Source organism: Chrysochloris asiatica, unplaced genomic scaffold (assembly GCF_000296735.1).
Source record: "Chrysochloris asiatica unplaced genomic scaffold, ChrAsi1.0 scaffold00390, whole genome shotgun sequence".
Taxonomy (NCBI): Eukaryota; Metazoa; Chordata; class Mammalia; order Afrosoricida; family Chrysochloridae; genus Chrysochloris; species Chrysochloris asiatica.
Window position 1 is genome coordinate 1,154,267 of NW_006408908.1, and position 16,936 is coordinate 1,171,202.

Genomic DNA, 16,936 nt, shown 5'->3' on the forward strand with positions numbered 1-16,936 from the left:
GGAAACCAGGATAGTGAGACTTTGTTTCTCATACTTTGGACATATTGTTAGGAGGGACCAGTCCCTGGGGAAGGACATCATACTAGGTAAAGTGGAGCATCAGTGAAAAAGTCAAAACCCCTCAACATGATAGATTGGCACAGTGGCAGCTACAATGGGCTGAAGCTTAACAATAAATGATTGTGAAGATATGATAGGACCAGGCAGTATGTAGGGTCACTATGATTTGGAATGACTCAATGGCACCAAACAACAATGACATCTAAACATTTTGCCTGTATTGGTACACTTAATTCTTACAAACTTATAAGACAAATTTTTAAATTTCCATTTTAAAAGTGATGAAAAGAAGTCACAGAGACAGTAAGTAATTTGTCACAAAACTAGTAGGCCATAGAACCAGGCAGTCTGGCTCCAGAGTTCATTCTTTTAGCCAGGGGTTGAAAATTTGTTAGCTATTGTGGTTACATTCCATCGAGTTGCTGGTGGATTTGAACCGCCAACCCGGGGAACCAGTCCAGTTCTTATCCTACAGCACCACACCAGAACTCCATTTTGTCTGTAAAGACCCAGAAACTAAAGGATAAGCATTGGATTGCTAACCCACAAGGTCAGAATTTCAAACCAACCAGCCTCTCTAAGGGAGATAGATGAGGCTTTTTACTTTCATCAAGATTTACAGCCTCAGAAACACTATGCAGGGTTGCTGTAGGTTGGCATTTACTTGATGGCCATGGGGTTTTCTGTTTTGTGTGCTATATAGTCTCTATCTTAATCACACACCTTTGTTATTGCAGCATGAAGGCGGCACTAGACAATATATAAATGAAAGAATGTGGATGTGTTTCAGTATAAGATCAAGAGTGATCCAGATTTGGCCAGCAAGGCATACCTCTACGTTCTTTCTCTCTTTAATTAACATTAGATGTAATGAGATAATGTAATGCTGTTTCACAAATAGTTCTATATGTAAGTCAGGCATATTTCTTTATACATATGTAAGAAAATGAAAATGCAATCTTCTTCATTTAAAGGCAATAGAGTATGTTATAAAATAATAACTCTATGAAAGATTTGACAGCCTTTATATAGAAAAGCTCACAGAGGCTTATACCATATTAATTTTTCTTAAATTGTTCCATGTGCTTAATGCAATTATGAAAATCTCAACTTGTTTAAAAAATGGATTGTGAGATTATTCCTATGGGAGTTCAAAAGAGATTATTTTTATGAAAGTTTCAAGATCCAAGAAGCACCAGGTGGATTTATTTTTCAGTATGTGATATATTCAGTTCAGTGATTGCCATCACAACAGACAGTTAGTTGTGCAGCCATCACCACTGTCTACTTCCAAAACTTTGTCACCCCTACACAGACGTTCAGTACTCCATTAGCAATAATTCCCATTTCCTCCTTCCGTCAGCCCTTGGTGGTGGTGGTTGAGTGCCATGGAGTCGGTTCTGACTCATAGCGACCCTGTACAGGGTTTCCGAGGCTGTAACTCTTTACGGGAGCAGAACGCCTCATCTTTCTCCCACGGAACAGCTGGTAGTTTCGAACTGCTTACTTTAAGGTTCACAGCCTGATTCGTAACCACTATGCTACCAGAGCTCCTTTCCTTCAACCTTTGGCAACCACTAAAACATGTTTCTGCCTATGTATTTGTTTATTCTAGATATTTCATGTTTCTCCTCATTTTGAGTTGTGTCCCATCAGCAAATGGAAGTCCCAAAATCTTCATTCTATTCCTGTCATTGTGGTCAATTCTGCTTTGAGAAGGCAGCTCTCTCCAGTCATATTTTGAGTGCTTTTCAACCTGAGGGGCTCATCTTCTAGCACTATATTTGACAACGGTCTGCTGCCATTTATAAAGTTTTCAGAGGCTAAACATTTACATGTTTTTCCTACTCTGTCGTAGTCCTTTTTCCTACTCTGTCGTAGTCTAGAATCTCTGCTGAAACCTGTTAATTGTGCATGACCCTTTTGGTATTTAAAATACTAGTAGCATAGCTTTCAACATCATAGCAACATACAGCCCACCACAGTACAACATATTGACTGAAGAGTGGTGCACACCTCAAAATGAGGAGACATAGCTGCAAACATTCATTAATAATTGAAACATGGAATTTACAAAGCACGAACCTAGGAAAATTGAAAGTCATCAAAAATGGAACACATCAAGATAGATACCCTAGGCATTAGTAGTTGAAGTGGACTGATACTGTTTTGAATCTGACAATCATATGGTTTGCTATGCTGGTAGCAACAAATAGAAGAGAAATGGTGTCACAGTCACCATCAAAAAGAACATTTCAAGATCTAGAAGAGCAGTACTTTCTGTGATAGGATAACATCCAGGCGCCTAAAAGGAAGACCAGTTAATACCAACCATTATTATTTAAATTAATGTACCAAACACAAGAGCAAGTGATGAAGAAATTGAATTCTACCAACTTCTTCTATCTGAATTTGAAATGTTTCAACAAATTGATGCAGCATTGGAGACACTTATTCATTTATGCCAAGAAATTTGGAAGACTGCAACTTGGCCAGTTTATTGGGAAAGATCTATATTTGTGCTCATTCCAAAGAGAGATGACCCAATGGAGTGCACAAATCATCAGTGTCACTAGTATGTAAGTACCATTTTGCTAAAGATAATTCAAAAAAGGTTACAACAGTACATTGACAGGGAACTGCCAGAAATTGAAGCTGGATTCAGAAGTAGACATGTAATGAGGGATATCATTGCTGATATTAGATGATCTTGACTGTAAACAGAAAACACCAGAAAGATATTTACTTGATTTTTTGACTATGCTAAGGCCTTCAACTGTGTAGCTCATAGAAAGCTACAGATAGCATTGCAATGACTGGGTATTCCAGAATACTTAATTGTGCTCAGGTGAAACCTTTACAATAGACCAAGAGGCAGTCCTTCCAACAGAACGAGGGAATACTGAAGGGTTTAAAATCAGGAGAGGTGTGTGCCAGGGTTATAGCCTTTCACCATATTTGTTTAGTGTGCATATTGAGCTGAGAAGCTGGATTATATGAAGAAGAATGTAGTATCAGGATTGGAGAAAGATTCATTAGCAATCTGTGATATACAGATGACACAACCTAGCTTGTTAGAAATGAAGAAGATATGAAATTCGATGAAGATCAAAGACTATACCCTTCAGTAAAGATTGTACCTCAATGTAAAGAAAATAAAGATCCGCACAATTGAACCAATAGCCTTGTGATACATGAAGAAAAAGATTGAAGTTGTCAAAAACTTCATTTTGCTTATATCCACAATCAGCACTCACAGAAGCAACTGTCAAGAAATCAAACGACGTGTTGCATTAGGCAAATTTGCTGCAAAAGACTGCTTTAAAATCTTCAAGATCAAAGATACCAGTTTGAGGATCAAGGTGTGCTTGATCCAAGCCATGGTATTTTCAGTTGTCTCATATGTGTGTGAAAGTTGAACAGAGTAAGGAAGACCATAGAAGATTCACTGCTGATATAAGATGGATCTTGACTATAAAAAGTCAATATCAGAAATATATTTCCCTGGATTTTTTTTTTTTTTTTGATATGCAGAGGTATTCAACTGTGTAGGTCATAGAATTATGATGTTGGAAAAGAATATTAAAATTATTATAGACTGCCAGAAGAACAAACCTGTGTTGGCGAGAATGCACCAGAATGGCGAGACTTTGTCTCTCATACATTGGACTTGTTATCAGGATGGGCTATTCCCTAGTGAAGGACATCATGCTTGGTGAAGTGTAGGCTAAAAACGGAAAAGCAGAAGATCCCCAATGAGGTGGATTGATACAATGTCAGCATCAGTGAACTCAAATGTAACAATAATTGTGAGGATGGTGCAGGACCAGGCAGTGTTTCCTTCTGTTGTACGTAGGGTTTCTATGAGTCGGAACCAACTTGACGACACCTAACAACAACAACAACAGATATTTCATCTAAGTAGGATAATACATCATTTGTCCTTTTCTGCCTGACTTATTGTCTGAGTTAATACACTCAGCTTAATGTTTTTAAGGTTCATCCATGTCATAGCATATAACGGAACTTCATTTATTTTATGTATAAATAATACACACACACACACATATAGAAACAAACCCATGTTTGTTTGTTTTTTATTCATTGGTGGCTAGTTAGATTTTTCATTCTACCTTTTGTCAACCTTTACCCATAACACTCATTGCTTCTTTTTTAATTTTGTTTTTGAGCATGCTATTCTGATACTCTTAGAATATTCGTTTCCCCATTCTTTTCAGTTAATTCTGTTCAGAATTTAGCATAAATGAGAATTCTTCAGAAAAGTCTCCCTTGGTCTTTTAAACTCTTAAGCACTCAACAATCACTCATTAGTGAATGAATAAATGAGAAAAATCAATGAATCTGCTTTGGTTAGAACATTTTATATTGGCTTATCTGTATTTATTCCCTAAAAAGATAAGAACTATAGCAAAAGCTTTGATTGAAATGTAGGTGTAGATCTCTTATAAATAATATTCTGCTTCATTCCCTTAGGCCTATAATGTATGCTTTTATGTTTTTTTTTTTCAAATTAAATGATTTATGTGTATATGAAATTGACAGTGTTCCCTTCAAAAGTTAGTTAATTCAGTTTATTCGGTATTCCCTACAAAATACATTTGTATTACTTTAACAAATATGAATCCAGTTTATTATTTGTGTTCCAGATTTTGCTAGGAAGAATCTTGTAAATGTTTGAATAAAGATAGAGAATGTTGTTGTTGTTAAGTTCTGTTGTTAGGAATGGGGCATGTGGAAAATAGGACATGTGGTACCTTGTGTGCTATTTTAGTATAGCGCTGAGAGGATTAAGGAGAAAAATTATTCATCATCTCACAAGGATTTATTGTCTTCTTGCCATGTAAAATGCTCTGCCAAACTGGCCATTGCACTGCTGTCTGTCGAGAGTGGAGAATGTGCAGACAGCCTCCTACAGTACGTACATGGGAGATGAGATAATACAGAGGAAATGCTGTAGTACAGCGCTTTCACTTCCAAATCATGACTGTGAGAAGTTACTATGGTGCATTAAAACATGGGCCTGTGAGAGGTAGAATTTTGCTAGTTGATAGCACTCTGATGAGGTAGCAGAAAAAATTTAAACTAAATTAAAGATTTATGTTGGAGAGATATTTGTTGTTGTTAAGTCCTGTTGAGTCAGTTCTGATCCATAGCACCCCTGTTTAGGGTTTCTGAGGAGCGACTAGCGAGCTTGAACTGTCGACCTTGTGGTTCAAACTTACTTTGTAGTCCAGTACATTAATCTATAGCACCATACCAGGACTTGTGGAAAGATATAGGGTACTTCAAAAAGTTGAAGATGGTATTTTTTAATTAACTTTTGAAGCCCCCTCAATTAGGTTGTAAGGTTTGGAAGATAGTTTGTAGCCTGATAAAAGGACCTTGAATGCCATACTGAATAGTTCAGACTGTACTCAAATTTTGAAAGCAGTGAGGAATCATAGAAATTTTGTAAGGAGGAAGAGACATGATCCTATTTGTGGTTAAAGATGATGAGTGTGTACAAGTCTTGCAGATTTGCACATTAGAAAAGGGAGCATAGAACAAGATATGAATAGTTTGAGAGAAAACCTAAATAGTTTGATTATGCTTATAAAATATCAGAAAGTTCAACTACTTTTTCTTTTCTTTCTGGTTTGTTCATTTAAAATAAAAGTTTTTTTCCGCATCCATATAATCCCTCAACTGCAATTTATAGAAGCCAGTATGTTGTTTTTATACTGTCTCTCTCAAACGAATGTATGACTATGTGTCTGTTATTTTTCTATAAAATATATGAGCCATATCAAACCATTCAAAAGGCTTTATTTGCTACATGGCCTAAGAGGTCACTTTTACCTCTTGTCATTTGTCTAGGTAGAGAATTTTGGAAGAGAAGCAGCTATTTATTTCAGCCTCTTGGAAGTTGTTTGACCCACTTAGTAAAGACCTGATTAAGCACAACAATGACTCAGTCTGAAGCAAATTATTTTGTATGAAAGAAACAAATTAAAATTTCAAATTTTTCCTATCCTTGATAAAAATTTGTAACTTTTAGAACAACTTTAAGTTTGTAACAGATATAACAAATTATATCAGCTATCTTAGCACTTGATTTTGTTTCATATAGCTGAAGAAATTAAAGGGAAAGTGTGATATTTCATATATAGTACCCTGGTCCAGGATTGGGCAGTGTTTCATTCTGCTGTGCATAAGTTGCTATGAGTTGGTACCAACTCAATGGCACCTAACAACAACAACCCTGGCATTTGGAGTTCTGGTGTAGCACTGTAAAATAAGCAGTGGACTGCAAATTGCAAGGTCGGCAGTGCAAGCCCACCCTATACAGAGTTGGTATGAGTCAGAAATGACTCAATGGCACACAACTGTCATCACCAACCAGACAATATAGTTAAGATTCAGAGTAGGAGAAATTTAAGAAGTCAGTAGACTTTAAGGAAGCTTGACCCTGTCATTTTTCTGCTGCTAAGCAGTCTAATGGAGCAGGTAAAGCACAATCACCATGACGGAGGCCAGAAGAACTAGAGAGTAACCGGCTACCACTACCAACTGCTCTGAAAAGGATCACATTAGAAGGTCCTGCATAGAGTAGCAGAAAATGTGGAACAAAACTCAAAATTATAAAAAACCAACAAACAATGAAACAACAAAGACATGACTTACTAGTTAGAAAGAGACTAGGGGCATCTGAGACTATGGCCCTGGACAACCCTCCAGTTCTGGAACAAAACTCACCCTCGTGGTCCAATTTTTAGTAAAGCAGTAGATAGGTATATAGGTATGTTCACCGTGGAATGGTCAGTCATTCAAGATCAAAAGGGCAACATTTTCCTAAGGACAAAGTTGAGACCCTTCAAGGAGGGTGGAATGGAAATAGGAACCACAGGGAGGAAGTGGGGTATCTGTTGTTGCATGGAGGGAATTTTAGTCATTGGAATCAAACAAAGTGTGTGATCTGTCAAATGTAAAACTGACAATCTGCTCTGTAAACCTTTACTCAATTCACAATGAAAGTTAATAAAGAAAAAGAAATGCTATAAAAGGGATGCAAAACTGTGAACTACTACTTCAGATGCTCTTTTTAGCAAATTAACACTAAAAGTACATCATTGCAAATGAAAAAAGAGAACCTTTTAGTAAAGCCTTCTAGAGTTCAGTGACCTTCCTTCAGCCTGATCAGATGCTTCTGGTGCCCCGACTTCATTTTCTCTGTAGTCAAGCTGAGCTTCCTGAAACACCATCTGGAGAACTCTTGCACTTCCCTTTGATGGGCTAATTCCTATTCGTTCTTTTTGTTGTTGTTGTTGTTAGGTGCCATCGAGTTGGTACCTACTCATAGTGACCCTATGCACAACACAACGAAACACTGCCGAGTCCTGGGCCAACCTCACAATTGTTGCCACGCTTGAGCCCATTGATGCCGCCATTTTGCCAGTCTATCTCATTGGGGGGTCTTCCTCTTTTTCTCTGACCCTCCACCTTACCAAACATGATATCCTTCTCTACTGACTGGTCCCTTCTGACAATGTGTCCGAAGTTTGGCCTTTCTGGCCTCCAAGGAGCACTCTGGTTGCACTTGTGCCAACACAGATCTGTTGGTTCTTTTGGCAGCCCATGGCACTTTCAATATTCTCCTCCAACACCATAACTCAAAAGCATCAATTCTTCTATGGTTTTCCTTATTCACTGTCCAGCTTTCACATACATATGAGGTTACTGAAAATCCCATGGCTTGGGTCAGGTGCACCTTAGTGCTCAAGCTGACATCTTTGCTCTTCAACACTTTAAATGGTCTTGTGCAGCAGATTTGCCTAATGCAATACGTTGTTTGATTTCTTGACTGCTGCTTCCATGAGTGTTGATAGTTGGTCCAAGAAGAATGAAGTCCTTGACAACGTCAATCTTTTCTTCATTATTAAGAATGTTGTTTATTGGTCCAGTAGTGAGGGTTTTTGTTTTATTTACATTGAGATGCAATTCAGTTTAAATACCACTTCATCAGAAAGCCTCCCACACTGGATGATAACCTTTCAGAGATCCCATATTTTTCTTTTACAGCATTCCCATACCAATTCTATTTGATTGATGTCTGTTTCCCTTATTAAACTAATAGTAGACAGCAGTGTTGTTGGTACACATGTATCTTCCCTGCACTTACACAAAGGAGCCCATGTGGAACAGAGAGTTAGCATTGGTCTGCTAACCGAAAGATCAGCAGTTTGAATGCACCAGCTGTTCAGGAGGAGAAAAATGCGGCTGTCTGTTCCCATAAAGAATTACCATCTCAGAAACCCTATGGAGCAGTTCTCTTCAGACCTAGTAGGGTTTCTATGAGTCAGAATTGACTGGAGGGCAGTGGATTTGATTTTTTTTTTTTTTTTCCTTGTGGGGAGGGTAGAGTTTGGTACGTACACCAGACTGTGTATACACTGCAGATACTTTTACACGTAGGAGATTTCTTTTTTCTTGCTGTTGTGATTTGCCATCAAGGCAGCCTCCACTCCTGGCAATCTAATTTATAACCTCATTTGAAACATTGTCCGTTCTTGTGCAAGCTTCATGTGTTTGAGCCCATTGTTGTGGTTATTGTGTGAAACCTTCCTAGGTGTTGGGGGATCTTCTTCCAGCTTATATTATTGTTGTATTCTGTTGTGATCCATAAGGTTTTCATTGGCTAATTTCAGAAGCAGATTTCCAGTCCTTTCTTCCTAGTCTGTCTTAGCTTGTTCTCCATGAAACCTGTTCACCCTGGTTGACCCTGTTGGTGTTTGAAATACCAGTGGAATAGTACCCAACATCACAGCAATGTAGTAAGCCACTGCAGTATGACAAACTTACAAATGGGTGGTGGTCCTACTTTTGTTTTTTGTTTTTTTGTTTAAAAGTAAAAGCATCCTTACCGAGGGGCAGGGTTGGGAGTCAGCAACCGCGGAATCTTCTCCGGCATGTGTTCCTGAGGAGGACAGCCGAGCGGAGATGCCACTTGGGACCACTGCCAGTGGGATGAACAGGATTTTCAGAAAAAGGATGGAGAGGCTGTGGTGGACACTGACTGTTGTCGGGTCAGTGAACCGCGTGTCTCAGAAGCGACTCCAATGACAGCCATGGAACTGCAGGTCCTAAATGCCTGGAAAGGAGAGGGGTTTCCATAACTGAGATTGAAGATGTCACCCTGGGAGCAGACACCCATCTGGAGAAGAAACAACTTCCAACTGGGCCTGTGGCAGGCTACCAAGGCTGTCACTGCACTGACTCTGATGCTGTCACATGGCCAGGTCCTTCTGCCCAGGGAGAGCAGCACTGATAGGAGATTCTGGCTTCAAAGAATAGAGACAATATGGAGACCATGAAGAACGTGACTTAGAAACAGAAGGCGGAAGCCTCAGATGCATGTGAAAGCTGGACAGTGAATAAGGAAGACTGTAGAAGAATTGATGTATTTGAGTTATGGTGTTGGAGAAGAATATTGAAAGTGCCATGGGCTGCCAGAAGAACAAACCAGTCTGTGTTGGAAGAAGTGCAGCCAGAGTGCTCCTTGGAAGCCTGGATGGCGAGATTTCATCTCTCATACTTTGGACATATGATCAGGAGGGTCCAGTCCATTGAGAAGGACATGTGCCTGGTAAAGTGGAGGGACAGTGAAAAAGATGGATTGTCACAGTAAAAGCACCAGTGGGCTCAAGTGTTGCAGCATTTGTGAGGATGGTGCAGTATCAGGCAGTGTTTTGCTCTGATGTTATAAGGTTGCTATGGATTGGAACCGACTTGATGACACCTAACAACAACAACTCTCTTCCTTCCCCCCTTACCACCACCAAATAAATGTATTTTTAGCTAATTAAGGATCTTGGAGCCTGATCTCTGTTTACACCAACTTTTAAGACTGACCTTTGACAATTGGTATAACACAGTCCTCAGCGACATTGTTCTACATTTTACTTTGGTGAGTAGCAACTGGGATCTGAGAAGCTCATGAGCAGCCATTGGTCTCTTCCTGTCTGGAGGAAAAAAGGAGCTATGAAAACCAAAGGCATTTGAAAACAATTAGTCCCATGGACTAATAGATTATGGGAATATTTATCTCCACAACTTTGAGACCAGAACAAGATGGTGCCCGGCAACTACTACCAACTGCTCTAGAAGGGATTCCATTAGAAGGTCCTGGGTAGGCTGGGAGAACATGTGGAACACACTAAAATCATTGAAAAAGACCAGACATACTCATCAGATAGAGACTGGTGGAACTCTGAGATGATGGTCATTGTTGCCCTTCAGGTCAGGAACTGACCATGCCCCCATGGTTCAGTTTTCAACAAAGCAATAGATTTCTATATGGGGAGGTAGGGTGGGCAACAACACTAGTGAGCTATGCACACTATAAAATGGTCAACCATTCGAGATCAAAAGGGCAACACTTACTAAGGACAAATTTCAGAAGGGTGGGGAAAGAAGGAGGAATGGAAATAAACACAGGGAGGAAGTGGATAAGTGACTGCAATCATTGAAATGGAACGAAGTGTAGAAGTGTACCATTTGTTGAACATAAAACTGATGATATGCTCTGTAAACCTTCACTCAATTCACAAAACGTTACTATTTTAAAGTAACCATCAGGAAAAGCAACCCAAGATGGTTAATCATGCTCACCTCTAAGAAGTTTATTGAGGTCTTGTAACTCCCTTGTGATTTAGCGTGACTATTAGAATTATAGTTCACCTATATGTAGCATGTGATTAGCATTGTTAAGAAATAATATAAATATTGCCTGTAATTGAAAGCTAATGAACACCCCTTAAAACACCCTGCATTGCTATCAAAATGCTCCCTTAGCTGGTTTCATAATAAAGGCTATCTCTCTCTCTTTCAAAAAAAATTTAAAAAGTAAAAGCAAAGGTTGTTTATTGGGCATCTCGCAAGTCAGAGTGGCACAGAGCAGCCAGGCTGTGGCACTGTGTTCCCTGGACCTACTTTCATACGGGTTATGAGCAGAAGTGAGTCAGTCAGAGTGCATGTTGCTGCTGTCATGCCACACACGGATATTTTTCATGTCAAGCCTTATGAAGCTGCTTCATTGTTTCCAAGTGATTCGTAATTTACCCATTTTCCTATTGGTATTTAGGCTACATCTGATTTATATATATTTTTTATTTTGCTTCCATAAATGTGCTGCAATAAAAATCCTTGTACAGACTTGAGTTCTTAATTTTTTCAGTAGGGTAGATCCTTAAAGAGGAGATGGCTTTTCCAGCATATTTGCCAAAATTCTCTTTATATAGCCTTTTTAAACTGATATAAATAGGAGGGCCTGGTATGGTGCTTTAGGATAAGCATTGGACTGCTAACCACATGGTCAGTGATTCAAATCCACTTGGAAACTGCATACATTAAGTTGTTGTTACGTGACATAGGGTTTCCGAGGCTTTAAGTCTGTGTGGGAGCAGGAAGCCTCATCTTTCACCTGCAGAGTGACTGGTGGGCTTGAGCCACCAACCTTGTGGGTTACAGTCCAGTGCTTATCCTATGAAGGCACCGTGCTCCCCTATATTAAGTAGGGATTTTTAAAAATAAGAATAGTGACTATCATACAAATTACAAATATTTTTTACATAATTATTCATATTCCAAACAGCTTTTCTACTCTAATTTTGTATTCCTTGAACTCATTCTCTGTCTTACTTAAAAGTCACAGTGTTATTTTTAAAATACTAGTTTAAAATACTAGTCTTATGCCTCACAGCCTCTGAACATGATACTTCCTCTGTCTAGAATGACTATTATAGAGTATTGCAGTTCTTTTGCAGGCTGTTGATTCTAACAATTCTTCCTTAATTCCTTTTCGTGTTTCCTAGTCCGGTTCAATTTGAACCTCAAAGTTGGTGATTCAGACTCATCAGCTGCTCCTTGGAAACCCTATACAGGGTTGCTATGAGTTGGAACCGACCCGACAGCGCTTGACAACAACACTAGCAACTCATTAAATTGTTTATTTACTTATTGCATCTCCAAACTGTAATCTCAGTCAAAGCCCTTCATAGTATAATAGCTTTTGCATTCCCCCCTCTAATATGGACTGTGGTATCCTGACACTACAGTGCCTGTCCCATAGTATGCTCTTAGTAAGGGTGAGTTGAGCAAGTCATTGTGATGCTTCAAAATGCTTTCCTGTTAGAAAGGACCAAACACTTCGTGACAGTTTTACCATTTTGTTCCCTCTGGCTTTTTCACTTTTTTTACGTAATGAGCTACTTCAGGTGAGCATGGCCGAGAAACAGAATTCAATTCTTTTTCTGATAATGCATAAAGGATCACAAAGTTTATCTGATCCTGTATGAACTTTTTTATAATGTTTACTTATCTTGTAATGTCTACAAGGAGACAAATCTAGAAAGTAATAAAAAATGTGAGGATATAGATATAGCTGTTTAATGACAGTATTTTTACTTGTATCCTTAGGGAGTTTTATTCCATGAAGGGACTTTATATAATAAGTAACTTGTATTGATATTGAATTGTGAGAATATATGTAATATATTTAGATTCCTGGTCCATAAATATTATTTCTCTTCCTGTTTTTATAGGAGGTTCGTAAAGTGAATGAAAGCATCAAGTATAATCACCCATTGAGAAAATGTGTCGATACAATACTTAAAAAGGTAATTAATCATTATCTATTTTCTTTTGAAATATAAACTTATGTATTATAGTAAAAGCTTCAGAAAAGTATGGAACTGTCTATAGCTGAGGTTTTCCCAACCTCTTTCCGTTTGCATGGAAATCTTAACCATAACCTGGTAATTATTTGTATACGTGCTATGTTCTTTTGTAATACAAGTTTAATATTAATTATTGCCAATATTCCCTACTGAAATTTGGGAGTAAGGATGATGATAAGTAATATATAGTGATTGCTATGAAACAGTGATAAAAATGGATCTTTTCAGTCTATAACAATGTCGTTGCCTGTGATCACTAAAGGCATTGATAAGTCTCTTTTAATCAGTTTCCTACATGTCATTTTATAATGTATTTCATATATCCAAAAAATGAATGACATGATATATTTAGCCAGTTGTTGTTAAGTGCGGTTGAGTCAGTTCCATCATACTACAACCCCATTTAGGGTTTCCAAGGTTGTAAATCTTTGCGGGAGCAGAATCATCTTTCTCCCTAAATTTAGGAAAGGTAATTTAATAAAAACTCATACAATTAAGACTTGATTCACTAGTGTTGAATGAGGGTTATTCATGTGCTCCCACAGAAGTTTATGCCAAGTTACCTTCTATGCATCAACAGAACCACTGAAACAGTACTTCTCTAAACTCTAAATCGGTTGTACTCATTAAAGCTACTGTTTCTTTGAACTAAAACAATTGTCATGAGAATCTGTTCTAATCATCTTTCTCACATTTGCTGCTTTTTGAGATTTAACTCATGGAGGCTAAGTAATGTGTACATGTTTATATAGCTAATAAATGACTAATAGTAGTTGTTGTTGTCAAGTCAGTTCCGACTCAGAAACCCTGTACACAACAGAACGAGACACCGCCTGGTCCTGCGCCAACCTCACAATCGTTGCTATATTTGAGCCCATCACTGCTGCCACTGTGCCAATCCTTCTCTTTAGGGGACTTCCTCTTTTGCTCCCACTGTCTACTTTACCAAACATGCTATCCTTCTCCAGGGACTGGTCCCTCCTGATAACGTGTCTGAAGTATGAAAGGTGAAGTCTGGTTGTCCTGGCTTCTATGGAGCACTCTGGCTACACTTCTTCCAACACAGATCTGTTTGTTCTTTGTCAGTCCATGGTACTTTCAATCTTCTCCTCCAGCACCAGAGCTCAGGCTAGTTAGTAATAGAGATGACTCTAAATCTTAGATTTGTTTCTGTATACTATGCCTTTCCAAAATTTTGCATTTGCCCTGATTCTTCCTCACTGTTTAGCTATGAAAACAACAGTTTCATCAAGTGCTTGCTTAGAATAATCTTCAAATACTAGTTGCCTCCTGTAGGTAAGTTCTCCTGCCCCCCATTCCAAGCTAATGTATCTAAGTTTAAAGATTAATAGAGATGAGAGACATTTTTTTATAGTTCATAACTGAATATATCTTTCAGAACATTTTCAAGAAAACATTGGTATGAAAATTTCAATTATTTAGAGATGCCATGAATATTTATTCTTAAGAAAATTAGAAATACCCATAAACTAAAGATTTATAGTAAAAATTAAATTCTTATCTTTTTGGAAATAGGTTTTTTTAATTTGTTTTTTAACTTACCTGTCTTTTCAGTGTCCTACAGAGCACCAGGAAAAAATGGGCAGGAACATGGATGACTATGAAGATTTTGATGAGAAGCGTAATACTTTTCCAAGTGAAAAAAGCCTAGTAAAGCTGCATAAACAGGTAACTTTATGTATTAATTATAGTTGTTTTAGTTACTGCTCATTGAAAAAGGGATTTTTAGCGAATGTGTATAGAACACATCCTTTGATCTTGCCTGTATCACTATTAGTTGATGTGTTTTGGTCTAACTTAGTTTTTCTGGACAAGAGCACTGTTGGCATTTTGGGAAGGAAGACTGCTCACTGGGCAGAATTGTTACATATAGTATAGAACATTAGTATCCTTGGCTTCACCCAATTAATGTCCCTAGCTCTTCCCCATTGCTGTGGCAAACAAAAACATGCTTCCTGGTGAAGAGTTGAATGACTCTTGGATCCAAACACTGATGGAGATACCCTCTTATTCTCTTTTTTAGGTGATTTATTCAGTTCAGAGGCATCGTCGAACTCAAGTGCAGTGGCAAATTCTTTTGGAACAGGCATTTTATCTAGAAGATGTAGCAAAAAATGAAGCCAATGTAGCACGTCAGTTTGTTCACACCTTTCAGTCGCCAGAGCCAGAAAATAGATTTATCCAGTATTTTTATAATCCGACAGTTGGTATGAAAAAGTATATATTTTCATCCATGTTGAGTTAAATTGTATTTGTATTTAGTAAATTTATTTTATACCATGTGATAAGAGTATGTGAGGGCTTCAGAAAGTATGTGGGAAAATAGAATTAAAACATAAAAAGGAATTTTACACAGACCTTTTGAAGTGCTCTCATATATATAAACTTTCCCCCCAAAGTAGCTATTTTACTCATTGTATAAAATATATATCAATTTTCAGTATCACTTCACAAATAATTACAATTTTCTACAGAAATATTTTATTATTATTAAGTGCTATTGAGTTGGTTCTGACTCATAGCAACCCTGTATAGGGTTTCTAAGGAGTAGCTGGTGGTTGTGAACCGCCAACCTTATGGTTAGCAGTCCAGTGCTTATTATACAGCACCACACCAAGAGTTCATAATGTATGTACTACTACATATAGCATCTTTTGTGTGGTGCACAGTATACTTAAAATAATTTGTTGTTGTTAAGTACTGCCAAATCAGTTCTGACCCATAGTGACCCTGTATAGGGTCTCCAAGGAGCGGTGGGTGAATTCGAACTGCTGACCTTGCAACTCAAACTGACCTTGTGGTCGAGTGCTTATCCTACAATGCCACACTTAAACAATTTTGAATAATATTACATCATAAGCTTGGGTCTTTTCTTTAATTTTGTTGTTGTTAAGTGCAATTAAGTTGATTCCAACTCATAGCAACCCTGCAAAAGGTTTTCAAGGAGCAATTGATGGGTTTGAACTGCAGCCTTGTTGTTAACAGTCCATTGCTTATCTGCTAGCACCCCTAAGAAGTCTTCTTGGATTGTTTCCATTCATTAGTTTATATACAAAACATATACCCAATAGTCATTTCTTTTTTTTCTCCTTCATTATACTCTCTTCAAATGTTACCAAATTTATTAGAAACTTAACGAGATATATTAGATTATCATAGTACTAAAAATATTTCTTTACCATAACTTTTCAAATAAATAATTCCTTGATTCTCTTTTGTATGTTTGGTCTTGAGTATGAAGATTTAATGGTCCAAACAAATATCTCAGATAAATTCTTCAGCAAAGTTCTATTCTTTGTTCATGAAGGAATGATGTAAGCTGTTTTTTATTTATGCAACAAATATTTAAAAATCTCATATATGCTTTGTATTGTCGGGTGCTTCGTATCAGTGGGCAGAATTGATGCATTTGAATTATGTTCTTGGTGAAGAATAATGAAATTACCATGAATCACAGGAAGAAGGAGCACATCTGTCATGGAAGAAACGCAGCCAGAATCCTCTTTAGAAGCAAGGATGATAAGGCCTTTTCACTTATTTAAACATATTATTAGGAGGGACCAGTCCCTAGAAAAGGACATCATGGTAATGTGGAGGGTCTGTGCAAAAGGAGATGAATTGACACAGTGGCTGTAAAAAGAAGCTCAAACATAATGTTGGAAGGATGCACAGGACTGGTAGTGTTTTGTTCTGCTGTGCATAGGGTTGCTATGAATCGGAACTGACTTAACAGCAACTAACAGATTGATGAGCAAACGAGTTGAAGAGGATCTGTTAATACCCTTTCAAATGTTGCACATAGGTCAGGTATCTTGAATCCTGGGATTTGGTCATTTGGTTTCAGAAATATGAGTCAGGGGTTGCTAGGACAAGTTCATGAGTAGGAGAAATGAGATAGAAACCAGTGACTAAATGAAGAGAATCGCCTTAGCCAGGAGCTAAGGCACATATGTACCTAAGGAGGTGAGATGATGCAGTGGTAGGAACTGGGGAACATTCTCTTCTGACTGCTTCTGTTTTCTCTGAGATACTGAGGGGTGTGTGTTGTTGTTATGTGCCGTGGAGTCGGTTCCGACTCATAGCGACCCTGTACAGGGTTTCCGAGGCTATAACTCTTCACT

The 16,936-nt window shown here is 38.0% G+C and overlaps 1 protein-coding gene across 1 annotated transcript in view; it reads left to right on the top strand.

Moving 5' to 3' along the window:
• Window positions 1–16,936, top strand: part of LMBRD2 (LMBR1 domain containing 2) — a 75,162-nt gene that overhangs the window by 17,286 nt on the left and 40,940 nt on the right. Inside the window, exons 6-8 of the mRNA XM_006876553.1 lie at window positions 12,660–12,734; window positions 14,370–14,483; window positions 14,839–15,022. Coding sequence (XP_006876615.1) covers window positions 12,660–12,734; window positions 14,370–14,483; window positions 14,839–15,022 — 373 coding nt within the window. The remainder of the gene's footprint in view (window positions 1–12,659; window positions 12,735–14,369; window positions 14,484–14,838; window positions 15,023–16,936) is intronic.